At 45.0% G+C, this 16,449-nt stretch overlaps 1 protein-coding gene across 1 annotated transcript in view; it reads right to left on the reverse strand.

The window, feature by feature from the left end:
• Map3k1 (mitogen-activated protein kinase kinase kinase 1) overlaps positions 1–16,449 on the reverse strand; it is a 66,132-nt gene that overhangs the window by 21,799 nt on the left and 27,884 nt on the right. The window contains exons 2-3 of the mRNA XM_052743770.1: positions 6,346–6,496; positions 2,821–3,021 (exon numbers count right to left, since the gene is read on the reverse strand). Of these exons, the coding sequence (XP_052599730.1) occupies positions 2,821–3,021; positions 6,346–6,496 (352 nt within the window). The remainder of the gene's footprint in view (positions 1–2,820; positions 3,022–6,345; positions 6,497–16,449) is intronic.

Genomic DNA, 16,449 nt, shown 5'->3' on the forward strand with positions numbered 1-16,449 from the left:
TTTGCCCCAGAACTTGGTCGTGTCATCAATATCCAGCAGGAATTATGATTGGTGGAGACACCCGGACTGAATAAGTGGTAGCCAGACCATGAAGCATCCCAGAACCCTTTGGTGGTGTGCAAAGTGTGCCGCTGCTGTGGCAAACAGTTTAACAGTCTCTGAAAATGTTAAACTTTCCACCCAGGCATCCCACCCCTAGGTGTGAACTCAAGAGAAATGAGGCTATACCTACACATGAACTTGTATGTGAGTGTTCACACCAGTATTATTCATAACAGCCCAAAGGAAGATGCAGCCCATTTGATGAACGGATAAACAAAACGTGGTGCAGAGGCACACAGAAGGATAGTCAACGATTGAAAACGGAGCGCCGATGCATGCTGTGACAGGACCCAAGTCAAAGGTGCCTGCCATGAAAGACTATCCATAAAAGGCAAACACATAGGCAAAATAGGCCAGCAATTGCCTAGGGCTAATGAAGAGACTGCTGTGAACAGAAACTGGAGATAAACAGCAGTTTATTGGCGCAAGGAACAAGCCCATGAATTGGGCAGCACTCAAACCTGGAGTTTGAGAGAGCTGATTTAGCAATGTCCAGCCAGCTTTTATAGGCTGAACACAAAGCAAGGTGAAGCAATGGCTGGACCGGCTACCATGAGCCTTTGCCATATTGGGGGGTGTGTGACGGGCACACCCTGGTTATGTAACGAATAGGCTGTCTGTCTGTGATTGACTAAAGCTGTCTGATTTCCAAGTCTAGAAACAACTCCAGGCCAACGGTGTCTAACTCGGCCTTATTGTGCTTTAAAAGTGGGGTGGTCTTGGGGAGGCAGGATGGGAAGAGGCGATTCTGTTGATATATATTCACGGTCCTCCTTTGCTTTGAGGCCTCATGAAATCAAGATGCAAATGGGGGCCTAAGAAGAGCTCGAAGGCCAGCAGCTTCTGCTCCAACCCAGCAGCCATGCAGCCCTGCAGCCCTGCTGGGAGGTAGACGCCAAGAGCCCCACCGGTTTGAGCTTTGCAGATGAGGCAGTGCATGGACCGGGAAGCAAGCTTGGCTTGAGCAGAGGCCATCGGGAGCGGGGACAAGCTCCTGCCCCCAACATCCAAATGTCTGAGCTAGTAAGTCACAGTGTTGGTAACGCAGTGTGCTTTGGCGGGGTCCACAGCTTCACAACTGCACTCTCTGCCGTTCATCCGCTCGCTTACTCTTCAAACTCAGGAAGGGTTTCAATGTGCGTTGGTTTCCACCACTAGCAGTCCTGACTGTCCTGCACATCTCTCTGATGTCTGATTTAACATGAAAAGCCACACCTGGTCTGCTGTGATATGTGGTGATTTAAGTACACATATAAAAGGAATCTGGCGACCAGGGGAAGGAGTATTTTAGAGCCTTTCCACAAAACGATGCCTATTTTCTATGATCGCATGGTCCCAAATATAAGCCCAAAGCTCAAACAACAGATTGTTTCTTTATTCTGTGTGTGCAAGTGTTTACCTACAAGTATGTATGTGCACTGTGTATGTTCAATGCCCACAAAACCGGAAGAGGGCATCAGATTCCCCCACACTGGCATTACATGCAGCTGTGAGCCACCTGCGGGTGCTGGGCATGGAGCCTGGGTCCCCTGGAAGAGCACCCAGTGCTCCTAACTTCTGAGCCACCCCTCCAGCCTCATGGAAGCAGCTGGGATGTGAACTTCAAAGAATGGTCTTGGCTTTTTCCGAATGGCACAGTAAATCCCCATGGTACACTTTACCCTCTGAATGGAGCTTGTGAGTGATTTTATTTCAGCACAGACTATCTATTTGGAAAATACTGGTTTACTAAGTCATATAGATATACTTTTTTTTTTTTCCGGAGCTGAGGACCGAACCCAGGGCCTTACGCTTGCCTAAGCGCTCGTCTAAGCGCTCTACCACTGAGCTAAATCCCCAACCCCAGGTATACTTAATTATATAATGTAAAAGAAACATTTTGTATCGTCAGTCGGAGAAAAGTCTAAATACCGAGAAGCAGGAAGGCATAGCAGAAATGGTTTTCTAAAATTTTAATTTTTGCTTTGGAACCTCCAACCTCATCAGCGGTCAAAACGCTCTCTTTCCCTTGATGAGACAGTTCGTTTGGTTCACTTTGGGGAAAAGGTCTGCTGAGTACATGTCTGAACAGCCACATGCTGTTGGCCATTCTTTCAATTAATAATTTTGCTCCATTAAAAAAGGATGACTGGATCAGCTTGCGACGCCAACAATGGCACACAGGCTTTCCCTTCGATGGTGGCGGTACTTCAGTGTGTGGCAGAGGTGCGTTACCCAAGTGTCCCATCTGATCACACACCACAGAGTAGTAAAAAGAACGAGAGTCAAAAAGAAGTTTCTCTGACAAAGGCATTCTTAAAACAAAGTAGCCCTTTTCTTTGTAGATAATATATAGCAAAAAAGAGCAAAAATTCTCTAAGACAGAGTAAACGCAGGGGGCGGGAGGCACGAAAAGGTGGTAACAAAACCGATTTTCACACAGTGAATATACACTACTGAAGGGAAACCTCAATTCTAATGTCGCAGTCCAGTGTTCACTGGGGTGAGAGCACCAGCAACTTTATCAGTGACTAGTGTACAGAACGAGACACGGCACACCCGTCTTCGTACAGAACTAGTCTTGGCTTGACAGACCCCAGAAAGCATCTCCCGAGTCCCCCACGGGCCTTCAGATCACACTTCCACAGCTGTGCCTCTGCTGCACAGCTGGGCAACCCTTCTGTGCTGTGAGTCAACAGATGGCAGACCTGAGCCAGCCGGGTTCGAATGTTAACTTACAGGCACCGGGGAGACTCGCTTCCGCCTCACTCCTGGGGATTCGGGTTTCGCTGAGCGCCCTGATGGGGAGCTGCCAGGAGACGGGCTGCGTCGGCCTTTGGGGGCTGGTGAGGCCGAGCTCACTTGGCCTTCTCCTTGAGGCTCAGCTGCCAAGTTACTCCCTCCAGATCCGTCTCCTTTAATAGGGATTGGTTTTACCACCTGAATCAAACAAAAATAGTTCAATGTTTTGATTACTTAAACATATACAAAGAAGTATACTTGAACATCACAGAGTGGGAAACAAATTTGAGTTACTCTACAATATTAACACAACTATACCAGATAAAAGGTCACATTTTATTTGGTATCACTTTATGTCACTAATGTTGGGAGACTATTTTTACTTATACAAATGTCATTATTTTGTGTTTATACTAATTAAAGTTAATGCACAAAATTTTAGGAAAACTACTAGGTGCTATTTATTGTAATTCTAGCTCACTTAATACTCAGAATTAACATGAATCAGGAATTGAATAAAGAAAAATTAGCACTTCAAGAACTGCTCATTTGTTTTGAAAAAAAAATGTAGGCCATAAAAACAGTAATAATGGGTATTAATTCAAGTAGTCAAGTACAATCCGATGATATTAAACTATCATTAAAAATGTTATTTTACAATAATTTTAAGGTACAGCTAAGAAGCCAGGGAAGGGCCCCGAGCACTCTAGGTGGTACAGTGATTGCTCAGCACACTTGGGGCCCTCGGTTCAAATCTCAGTAGGAAGGGGGAGGCCTGGAGCACTCTTGGTGGTACAGTGATTGCTCAGAACACTTGGGGCCCTCGGTTCAAATCTCAGTAGGAAGGGGGAAAAAGATTAAGGGGCTAGAAAAAGCCAGGGATGCTTCAAGCATAAAGATCAATTTCTTAAATTGGAAACATGCAATTTACACAACCTGCTGCTGCTATTGCCGTGTTTAAATATAGGCCTCTCAGACCGAATCCTCAGTCCAGTTGAAGCCTCTTCCTATGCACAGTACAATTTCACTTGAGGGAAACTCCCCCATCTTTTAAGTTCTGGTTAAAGTCCTACTGTTCATAAAACCTCTGTTAATGCAGCCTACATTCTTTATTTTTTTACTGTTTTTAATGGTGGGGGATATGTGCACATGAGTATAGGTACCTAAGGGTGACAGAGGCAGTGATCTCCCTGGAGCTGGAGTTACAGGTGGTTATGAGCCACCCAATGTGGCTGCTGGGAACCAAACTCAGTTCCCTCAAATGAACAGTGTATGCTCTTCACAGCTGAGCCACCTCTCCAACCTCTAAAAAGCTGCATTTATTTATTTATTTGTTTGTTTGTTTGTATGTGTGTACATGTGGCGTCAGGGGTCGCAAGTGCATGCACACTCCACAGTATGCATGTAGAGGTCAGAGAATAATGTGTGTGAGTTGGTTCTCTCCTTCCACTGGGTGGGTCCTGAGGACCAAACGCTGACAGGCTGACCTAAGTAACCCTTTATCCACTAGGCCATCTTACTGGCCCCTAGCCGACATTTTTCATCTTTCTTAACTCTTGACTGTTCTGCTCGCTCTACACATCTGGCACCTACTCATTAAGTGCTTTGCATTATTTTACACATTACTTGACTTATTGTGTATGAGCCTTAATTTCCCATCTGGAGATATTTATTTTTTATTTACTGTTTTGAGAAGGCTTGAAGCAATTTAATAAAAAATAAAAATAAACAAAATTAGACCTCCCAAGTAGACAGTAAACTTCTTAAGGATAATTTGAAATCTATGAGCAATAAAATTCAGGGTGGGCAATTATGTTCAAGGATTACATGTTGTATTTCTTGTTCTACGTATCTCTCTCCCCTCCTGTCCTACATACACAGGCAAGGTATTTAAATATTTGCTGGAAAGTAGAAAGTGAGAAAAAAATTTGTTTTAAAGAATCTAACATTAGTGTGGTTGGCCTTGATATATGACACCACAGAGCAACTCCAGCTCCAGGAGCTTGGAGAGGAGCATGCTCTAACTTCAGATGGCTCTCATTGCTCAGGAGAGCTCCATAGTGACTGAGGAGAAATAAGCCCTTCTTTTTTTTTTTTTTTTTTTTTTTTTTTTTTTTTTTTAGGTTTTTCGAGACAGGGTTTCTCTGTGCAGCTTTGCGCCTTTCCTGGATCTCGCTCTCTAGACCAGGCTGGCCTCGAACTCACAAAGATCCGCCTGCCTCTGCCTCCCGAGTGCTGGGATTAAAGGTGTGCGCCACCACCGCCCGGCGAAATAAGCCCTTCTTAACTGTCACCTCTACAAGCTGTTCCAGTAAAATGTTCTAAGCTCAGTCCATGATTTCTCTCTTCATCGTCTGCAATCAGTAAAACGGGGAAGGACCCCACGAGAAGCCTCAAGTGAAGGAAAGATGCAGAAGCTTAGCTGGGCATAATGGCAGCAGAGAAAGATGGCAGGAGAGGACAGTCAGACCTTTCCTGTGGCATTTGCATGACAGACAGCACCTCAACAGAGGGGTCCGAAGCCTTGGGGCTACTGAGGAACTGTGAGCTGCAAGGCCCCCCACAGCGCTCGCTGGACAGTGGGGACCACACTGGTCACACAGTTATCAAGCACCTGAAGGTGGCTAGTGTGACTGACAAGTAAATTGAAACTTTGGGGGTCAGAGAGAAGGTTCAGCGGTTACTGTTACTGGCTGTTGTCGTTCCAGAAGACCTGGGTTTTGAATCCCAGCATCTACATGGCTCACAGTTATCTGACACTCAGTCCCAGGGGATCTGAGGCTGCCTTCCGGCCTCTGTGGGCACCAGGTATGCACATGCTACACAGACGACATGCAGGCAAGACACTAACACACATAAAATCAAATTTAGAAGTTTACATTTTTACTTTTGTGTTTAGTTAACCTTAAATGGGCCCATGGGACGAAGATGAAGGCTAGAAGATTATGTGGCGAGGTTTTATCAGGTCCTGGCCGGAGTGGAATGAATCTTATCACTGTTATTTCTACTTCAAAAGAAAAATATAAACAAAATGCGATCAACAGACTGGCAGCGGGCACTTCCTCCTGTGTATGAATGCAGAAGCACATTTCACAACACCATCCTCAACTGTTTTAGTGGGAAAACCACGGCACAGGATACAGTATTCTCATCTTTCTTAACCTCGTTATTCTTTTGACAAATTCCATAAATTTCCAGCTCTTGGGTCTATTTAATCTAATTGTTTCTAGCTTTCCTGAAAGGTTTCTGGAAATAAGACTCTTAGGCCTTATCAGAGATGAAACATCACAAATGAATTAGAATTTTGATTTGGAAAGCATGTTATAAAACTACCAAGGGTACAGACGCTGACACTGGAGGGCAGTGTTCTCGAAGCACTCCATCGCACACATTCCTACGGCAGCTGAAGTTGCTTAGTGAGCCGGGTTTGAATTCTGACCTAGTTCAGTAAATAGGAAACGACTGCAGGGTCTCTCACTTCCTCTGCGCTCCCTTCCCAGAACAGATGCCCACGGCACTCACCACGGGGCCTCTCCTGCTTCTCCTTTCCAGCCACTCGTGCTTCCAGGCAGGCATACAGGTGGCCTTCAGTTTCTCCCTGATCATCCGCTCCTCCGGGCGGTCGTCCATCTTGTGCAATCCTTTGAGGGTTTCTTTAGTCTCCATCTCTCGACTAAAATCAAGGGAGGAATGGGACAAAGAGAAAAGTCAGATTAACAAAACACAAACACAAAACAAAACAAAGAAACAATTTCCAAGGACAAGTGAACAGTGTGGTCGTTTTATAGTCTGGTTACAGCTACCTGAAAAGACAGTGATAAAACCCACAAAAGACTGAGGTAAGGTATGAAAACAGTGTACACGATCCTGACTGTGTTTAAGGTGGATACTGCTGAATGTTGTCTGCTACCATCAATTTTAATAGTATCCCTAAAAAACGAGGTTCTACTTAGAGGTTGTAGGCTTACTAATAATATCAATGCAGGCTCTTTCCCAGGAGCTACCAAAATGAATCCAAAACATTAACCACTGCGTTCACAAAGACTGCCCACCACACCAATATTATAATATACAAGGAAGAAATATCTTATTTGCATCTTATTATCCTTATTCCAGAATTTCTAACTATTAGTGTCAATGCACACAGGATTGGGGAGGTATGCTTCTTTTCTTAACGAACTAAGTAAAGGCTGAACAAACTACACAGAATCTAAACAGAACTGTATCCTGAAATAACGTCCCATTGCCTGAATGCTCAAGTCAGTGATGCAGCTCTTGGTATACTTGGAAATGACCGGCCACAAACATTTTGACCTTCGTTTCATAATGACAAGTCCCCAGAATTAAGATCATCTTTGAGCTAGGGACTTTGGGGAACTAATTTGACAGTCTATTAGGTGAAACGGCATGTTCTGGAAGACTACTAATTTCAAAACGTACCCATCTCGATGTATGTGCAAGCACATACCCACACCGCACAGACTTCAAAGCCTTGTTCTTAGGGAAGATTAAGTACCTGCATTCATTCTGGGAGAAGTACCAAGTTTTATAATTCTAGACTAACTTCAATAACTGTTTTTGGAAAGCCAGTAAAGCTAGAGAATAATACTTTTCTACCCTGAGAGGAAAAGGAAGCTCTCGTGGAAACACCAGGAATGATGACCCTGAACTCACTAAAATGTCAACTTTGAACTTGTCTAGGAATTTTCCGGTTAATCATAACTCAGAGGCAGCAGCTTCAGCGAAACAAACAAAACACAAGATAAACAGGAGCAGAGCAGCAGTGCTCATCTGACTCCCATGAAATGCCAACACCGTGGAGGGCTGGGAACCACACAGCCAGCACAATGTCAGGAATGGCCCTAGATGTATTCAGGACGACATCTGATCTGGATCTTACAAATGGGCAGCCAGGCCACACAGCCAACATTCCTGCCACCACAAACTGTTCCGAAGAAAGGAGGCATGCAGGACGCACACTGTTGTACATGATGGTTCAGGTACTCAGCAGTACTTGGCAGTTGCCATGCTGATTAAGTATTGTGCTACTGTTGATGATGACGATGTCACTCGCAGAGTAAGAGAGGAAGCAAGAAAGGCAGACAGAAGGGAAAGGGGGAAGACGGGAGAGGAGGCAGGAGGTAGAACGCGGGAACCTATTTCCCCTGAACTGAACAGCTCCCTGCCGGAAGGTGGCTCCCTAAGACTTGAAGGACCTGGAAGGGAACAATCTGAGGAGCCCCGGGAAGCCCCTCAGTTTAGAAGAGTCACGGGCCCTGTTCCACATTACAGTAACAACTGCTGGGGACAGGGGGCACTCCAGTCTGGCTGAGCCCCTAGCAAATCTACAAGTCTGTCAGCGTCTCTGAAGCTCACATTCTCTGAGGCAGTCACTCCCGCCTCCCCGGCTCACCCTCCGCCTGGTCCCTGCGGGGTTGGTGCCTTTCCTCCCGGCCTCCAGGACACCTGGCTCAGGGTTCTCCTGCACAGGTTATCTCTTGACTCCCCTGACTGCTCACTGGATTCATTTCTACTCATTCTGGATTTCCTCAACTATTCGGAGGCCCGGTCAGCTCATCCTTCCACAGCCCTCCTTCCAAGTGATCCCCTCTCACCAGCTGCCAACTGTGCTGGAGTAGCTGGCACACGCTTTATTCGTCTACACTCTGCGCATCGAAGCTCAGGAGTGCAGTGTGAGTGTGGCACACAGAGGACATGAACGATCATTTAACACCTTCGGCGGGCCTAAGGGATGTCCTTTTAACACTGAACGACTTTTTCATATTACTTAATATTTTTATCACTTTGTACTTAGGATTAAATCTAGAACTTTGATGTTATTAAGAGAATTTTCATCACTCCTAAATTAATCTATAAATATAAACGTGTGTTAGTTCTCTCAAAGTAATTTTATATAATTCTAAAATGTGCATTTTTATACTTTATCACTTGAAGTTTGAATGGCTCCACACAATCAAAAGTTGTAATTTTATAGGTATATTTTCCTCCTTCATAGAGTATAAAATGGTATAATTTACAAACACTGGGGTCTCAGAACCAACAAAACATACAGTTCATCCCATTTTTCATGCCAGGAAGAAACCGTACCTAATTGGTTTCTTTTGTCTCTGAAATGGGAACGAGCCCGCTGGAAGGAAGACAAGCCTCCTCACATGCTTACATGGCTTCCTCACAACCCTAATATACCCTCCATCCATGGACAGACAGGGCTCCTAGCCCTCTCAGGGATGTGCTTATGTATACAGCAATGATCTGCCAGCTGGAATCCTACAGCTACAGAATACAAACTCCCTTTTTTAACCAAAGCTACTATAATAAAAGTCTTGAAGTTTAGGAACTGCTAATGAACTTAAGCATGGCAGGTGTGTGTATGTGTGTGTGTACATGTGCTGGAGGTGAACCACGGCTATTACTACCTAGAAACAGGTTTGTTTTAGTTAAAATAGCTCATATATTTCTCACCTTTAAAGTTAACTGATTATAGTAAAGCCAGAACACATCTGGGAAAACTACCTTGAAGACTTGAATACAAGAATAAGGTCTTAGATAAACCTAACAGATGGGGGGGGGGGGGATGGTTTCGTTTCCTGTTTATCTGGGGTACATGCGGCTTCCTTCCTTGTTTTCCTAAGCATTCCTCCGAAGATATTTATGCTTGACCTAGAACTTTAAAGGCCTTTCTAGGTCTGACGTTAGGTTTAGAAACCGACAGAATACAGCTGCTACATACTAAGTGCTTCAAGAACCTTCCCTTCCTGTAAGAGGCCATTTTTATACTATTTATTATTGTTATATTAATCTCTGGGTCTAATCACCTTACTAACCTCATCGGGTCCATAAACTAGGCTCCCTCTCCTGGAGTGCCTTACGTGCCAGGCATGGCCCGTTCTTACAGCATTAAGACACTTCCTTCCGAAGTACACTAACAGTTCAGTCTTCGCAGATAGTATGCAAATATATATATATGTGTGTGTGTGTCTATGTGTGTGTTACATACCCACTGTAATACAATATAAAATCGAGGACCTGTCTAAACTTTGGTCTGCCTCACGGCACTGGGAGACCTTCCAGGATAGGCTGCATTTTTACCATTTTCCTGTGGGTAGCACCAGTGTGTTGGGCCTGATACACCGCACCTTTAGAAACGTGACGTGGGGGTCCCCAGCTGTCACCTCTCCTGTTGTGTACCGAACCCATCCTGCAGTTCATAGTTGGCCAGTCCAAATGTGCCTTGCTTCAAAGACACTCTACACTAGATGGGACTGCACACCTTGGGCCACTCTCAGAGTTTGAAAGCAGGATACACAGAAGTGTCACTGCATAAAGAATGGTACCAAAATAAACCAAGCGGAGGATGCTGCAGATGCGGAGCCGGAACATGGGAGGAGACGGAACTCGGGGAGCACAGAGTTACCGAGGGAGAAGTAATAAAAGTAGACACAAGGGCTGTACTGGGTCCCCTGGCAGCTATTAGACAATTAATGCCACCCTAATACCACCCCAAGTGACACGCTCTAACTCTCCAGGGGCCACAGGCATGTCTCCGCGAGGGAAGCATTCTCGCAGATTCTTTAACAAGCTAAGCCAAGATTCTAATGTTATTTATTAAGAAGGGTTCTCATCTTTCTTAAATTAATCTATAAATATACACCAAAGTATTTCTAGTCTGGAATGAAACATTCTAACACACTCTATTCCCTGCAAAAATCCCAAAGAGCCTGACTTCAGCTCTGCATAACAAAGACACACAAGACTCTCCAGGATACGCAGAATCCTACCATTTAAAAAAAGTTGAGTGGTTAATTTTAGCTTGGAAATATTACGCTAACTACTAACACGGAGAAATCCCTGACAGGCTTTGTAACAGCAGAGAGGACTAAATGTGTGCTAGAGTTGGCCCAGCTGCTGAGGGCTCTAGTCTGATGTTGTGAGCCAAGTCTTGGGGCACAACTCTGTAATCCCAGCACCTGGGGGGCTGAAGCAGGAAGATTCCAAACTCCAGGCCAGCCTGGGCTACACCAATTATACTGCCTCTCTATTTATTTATTTATTTATTTATTTAGGCAACCATTTTACTACCAGAATTAAAGAAGTGCATTAATTCTGTTCATTATTAGAGCACATAATGGAAGTAACTAGTATTATAATACCCAAACGAAGCTTTCTGGCTATGGCTAGCAGAGGTAATTAGCATGGATAAGCACTTCTTTAACAGTGTAGACCTTGGGTAACTGTACAAAGGAGACTCTTGATTCTCTTGGTGTCCAGAAGAGAACATTTGGAAAAAGACACACACAGCTCACAGCCACTGGTAGGCCCTCACTCCAGCAGAAACTCACACATCAAATGCACATATTGCCACCAAGGAAAGAGGAGAGGGGGCAAAGGAAGGGGCCAGGGAAGAAAAGAGTGAGTGTGCGGTGAGTCCCCCAGGCTAAGAACTCTGCAGCATGGGGCCCAGCTCTGACTGCTCCGGTTAAGTGAGGCTCCGGTTAAGTGAGCTGGGGCTCACACCGTCCCACTGCACAGGTGAGGAAAGCCAAGGGAGGCAAAGTTCTATGTGCACAGTGAACAAGTCCTTACGTTAACTTAAAAAACAAAACCAACACACGCTTACAAGTGACTTCAGTCTCTTTTCTGTGACAGGTGACAAAAAGAAATGAGTATTGACAAGTGTCTGGAATCCACTAAACTAGACGTGAACATGTGCAGACAGGAAAACAGTAACAAAACAAAATTCTGAGCTTCAGGACTGGGCCAGTTGCGTTCTCTCAGGATGGACGTCACTGGCCACAGCCAGCTTTCTGAGAGCCACGGGGAAGGGCGGCTCTTCCACATTTGCCCATGCACCGTTTACCGAGTCTGCACAGGCAGTAAGGCTACATAAGATGCTCACACCATCAGAGCAGGTTCACGGGAGGAGACTTTATTCTCGGCTATTCAGGAACACTGCACCTGGAGAGCGAAAAACCAACTCCTATTTACCTTGTGGAGAAACAAGCTAACTTCCTCCAAACTGGGTGAACATTCTCTTTGGCACAACCAAAAACTGTGACTACCCTGTCCTTTCCTTTCCTGCAGGCGCAGCGTCACTCTGCAGCCTGGCCTCCAGGAGTGCTTGGATTAGAGGTGTTGAGTCATCCCACCCGACTGAGGGAAGTTCTGTTTTCTTAAGGGTGTGTAGGCAGGTATCTCCAAGGGGTCAGAGGCCTCCCTGGGTGTTGGTCCTCACAAGGGGTCTCTTCACTGCTGTGGACAGCAGGCTGGCTGAAGGGCGAGCTTCCAGGATTCCCGTCTCTACTCCACTTCTCTATGTGCCAGCCCAGCTTTAATGGGTCTCAGGGACTCAAACTCAGGTTCTGCTGCTTGTACAGCAAGGGCCTCACCCACCGAACCACTGTTTAGCCATGACTCTGCTTCTTACTGTGTACACGACCACGGGTTAACATGTTTCTATACCGGCAATCATTGGGGATGGGGTTATTTCTATTAATATGCGAAAACTTCCTCAGTCTTTTGTGGATAAAAAGAATTCACCTTCAAAAAGCTCATGTTCTGATTAACTACATTGTAATGTGTGACTGTTAACAACATATACTGCCTGTGATTACACATTTTTATTCCATTTATTCACTTTGCATGTATGTGTGTTGTATGTATGTATGGGACTTTACACGCAGACACACATCACACTTGTGGAGATCTGAGGACAACTTACAGAAGTCGGCCTGTTTCCTCCAGGATCAAACTCAGGCCATCAGGCTTGGGTGAAAGGGTACTCAGCAGCTGAGCTGAGCCATTCCGGCTGTTCCTGGTTTTTTCTTTGGAGGTAGTTTTGCTATGCTGACCATGCTGGTCTTAAACTTGTCATCCTCCTGTCTCAGTGTCCTGATACTGGAACTGCAGATGTGTACCACCACAGCTGGCTCCATCATGTAATTTTGAGTGATTTACATTTACAGTGTATTCCAATTAATCATATACATGCTATAAATTCACTTACTTGGATTCATGGACTAGTTTCTATTAAAGTATCATCCAACGTGATTTTAAAATTAAAAGCAATCTTAATCATGGTTGCAAAGGTTATGTGTAACATTAACCAAACAACGCATGGACATACTGCAAGCGCAGACTCACTGACCCAGGAAATGGTGCTTGGGAGCAGGTTTTTTCCCGTCCTCTGTGAGTAAACCTAAGAGCAACAGAGACCGTGACTATCACCTTTAATCAACACAGACCTGGAGAAATACTGTGTGTGACGGTCCCAGCTCTCACAACCTGGAGCTCCTGCCACAGATTAGTGCCTGTGGGGACATGTAAACAATTTCAAAGAGAACCAGGATTCCAAAAGGTCTCTCTACTTCTAAACCAGTGCTCTGGATGAGACTGTTTGAATAGCCACCATGCACATTTAAGGGACTTATAAAATGTCAGAGCTACTAGTCAGCATAAACCACTTTTCAAATTTACGGCGTGTGCCAGCGTGTACGTGTGCGTGTTAGTGCCAGCATGTGAGTGCCCTTGGTGCACGTGTGGAAGCTGGCTGTCAACTTTTCAGGAGTCAGTTCTTCCAGCTGTTTTGAGGCAGGTCTCTTGTTTCTGTCCCTTCCCTGTCCTCTGGGCTAGCTGGCCTACAGCTTCTAGCTGGTGCTCCGGTTCCCACAGGACTGCTGGGACTGAACTCAGGAGGGCAGGCTTTTATGTGCTGATTCATTTCCCTCTCATCAGTTTTTAAAGTGGACAGATCCAGATGGCTCCCCTTCCCCTCCATCCTTGCCAGGCACCTGTGACAGTCTAGGAAGTTAACTCTATGCCAAGTCTTGCTAAAATCTTTTTCCATGTATTTACTGTGTATGCATACACTCACACGTGCACAGAGATCGGAGAACAACCTTGGGAGCTGGTTCTCTCCTTGCACACGTGGGTCCAGGAACTGAACTCGGAATGTCAGGCTTCCTAGCAAACCCTTTACCCACTGAACCATCCTGCTGTCCCAAGTCTCTCTAGAAGACAAGTCAATGAACCAAAGAAACCGTATTTCAATCACGCAGCTATACTATACCACGTGCCCTTCTACCTTTGAAATGTATGAGCGTGCCATATAAACTCTAAGGGACTGCTAGGTAAATTATTACCAGTAATTCAATTCAGACACTTTGTAAACTTTAAGATCAGTTATACAGAATACTACAAGGGCACATAATTTAGAAATGAAAAACTTATTACATGGAAAGTTTTTTTCTTGTACAAGACTACACTATTGTTCAACTCTGCTCAATGGTTTTTTTTTTTTTTTAAATGACTAAAGGAAACCTTGCGAAGCCAGCACACAGACACTGAACCCCCAGAGCCACTGACACACTTAAAGGAACACAGCTCAACTTTCAGGTGGACACAGTTACAGATAACCATCGCCACACTCACAAGCTTGATCCCTGTGGCTTAAGCCACATAAAGGCAGAAAACCATGGAGTGCAAGCATTTTGCAAATAATCTCTTTGCTTAGTAGGCCAAGAAAGAAACAACATAATACTGCAAAAGCTGGGCTATGGTGTTTCCTCGGCACCCCCAAGTAGCCCAGATATGTAGCTGAAGATTCTAGCCAAACCAACCAAATTCAAGTTATTCAAAAGTAGTGTAAGTTTGTCTAATCCACAAAACTGGTGACGTCACTGAAATGCTGTACCTACATGTGGAAAAAGAATTTTTCTGAATGTTACTGGATGAATATGACAATCAATAAATTTATAAGAATGAAAACATACCACGTGTCTTCTGTCAAGTTATGGGAACAAGTTGAGCAAACATCAAAATGCAACAGAAATTAAGGCTTGCTGGAGGAGAAGACAACTCAGACAAATCAGACACCAGCAACAGGGGTGGGTCGGGGGAGACAGGAATACACCTTCATCATTGAAACTGAAACAAAGCGTAAAGAAATGCAAAGAGGTAAGACAAAGCAGGTTACTAATGAAGTGAGCTGGTCAGGGAGCACCTAGCCCAGACACCAGGCAATGTGAGCTAAGGTTTTGACAAAAGCAGCTGTGGAGAACAAGGGGACGAGAGCAGATGTGCTGTCAGGATAAGGGTTTGTGCATACGGGCATGAAAGGAAACAAGCCAGACTGAAGTGAAACCAGCCGGCTGCCTGCCTTCAAGTTCAGTGCAGCCCACTGCCCATCAGGAGCTAGGAACTAACATTGCAGTTTGTGTATTTATGTAGACAGTGGGAAATGGTAGAACTGGGCAGAGACAGGAGTAGTTCTTTTCGTGAATTGTCACTTAGGAAATGTATGAGAAGTGCAGAGACAGGAAGCAAGTACCTCACGATGACGGACGGACGGACAGATAGATGGACAGAGGGGCTGTAAAGTCACTGGTCGCTCTTGGGACACTTACTACTTAAAAATAAGTTAAATCCTTTCTCACACATCAAAGAAGTCATCTTTGTAACAGTACTTCTGAATGCTTCTCTTCAGGAAGGAATTCGGAAAAGCTGTCATAGATTTAATGCAAATAATTGTCTGAGTGACCATGTTTTCCAAGGGAGTTTACGATCAACAGTCCCATTTCCCACGTGTTCCTTTCCAATAAACACTCGTAAAAGCTTGTACTCTTTTGATAGTCACTGCTAAAAATTCCAGTGTTTATACTTTTCCTGGCTGTGACCTTGATACTTGATGATGGACCTTTAGAATGGGATGCTGTGAGCACCCTTTTCCTTAGTAAGCACGGAAAAGGATGCTCTCTTACAGTGTTTGCCTAGCTGTCCATTTCCTCTCAAGAACTCCACCCCTTTGTGCTCACATCCAGGCCTGGGAAAGTGTACCAGACGGCGGTGCATAAGCCTAATGAGATCTCACACTTCACCAGAGAAGCAGACTGGGTCTCCACCACTTGTGTGGCGCGGTTCTCAGCAAGGCAGCCTGCTCCCTCCCGTCCAGGAGCACTGCCCAGAGCATGTGACAGGCAACTGGCAGAGATGGCGGTTGCTCTTTTGCTGCTTTGCTTTACATCCAAAAGATCCCAAGTGTGTGGTGTGACAGTGTGGATTTTTCTCTGGGACCTTCTCCAAATGTGTGAGCATCTTTCTAAGAGATTCACTAACCAAGGCTAGTCCTGAGGGATGCACTCTGTAATTATTTTAGGGAAAGTGGTTAGATACATAAATGTTCTGAAATTAATAGAAGAGTTCCCACTGAGGTAGAATGCAATGCTCTCTTACATACAGCCTTTGCTAAAAGGAAATCTTTGCAACCCTGAGGGCGAGCCAGGGCTACAGTCCTTCCTTCTGGCGGGTTAGCTAGGATGTTCAGAATTAGAATGGTTTCCCAACCAAGCTTTTCCTCTCTGTGCTCCTCATGCTAGCTAACCACTCTACTCAAGGCGTGGCACCCGACCCATGTGAGCACTGGCTCGGCAGAAGAATAAAATAATGCCAAAAGGTACACTGGACAGAGTCTGCCATCCCAGAAATGCTGCAGCAGGATCAATCCATTGTTAACTTATCTATGGAAGATTTAGAACCATCTACTGAGATGGTGGTGCCTGAACAATTATCAACAGTAGGATTGGCAGACAGAATCAGCGAAGGATGAACGGT

Source organism: Peromyscus californicus, unplaced genomic scaffold (genome assembly GCF_007827085.1).
Source record: "Peromyscus californicus insignis strain IS unplaced genomic scaffold, ASM782708v3 Scaffold_18__1_contigs__length_77618521, whole genome shotgun sequence".
Classification (NCBI taxonomy): domain Eukaryota; kingdom Metazoa; phylum Chordata; class Mammalia; order Rodentia; family Cricetidae; genus Peromyscus; species Peromyscus californicus.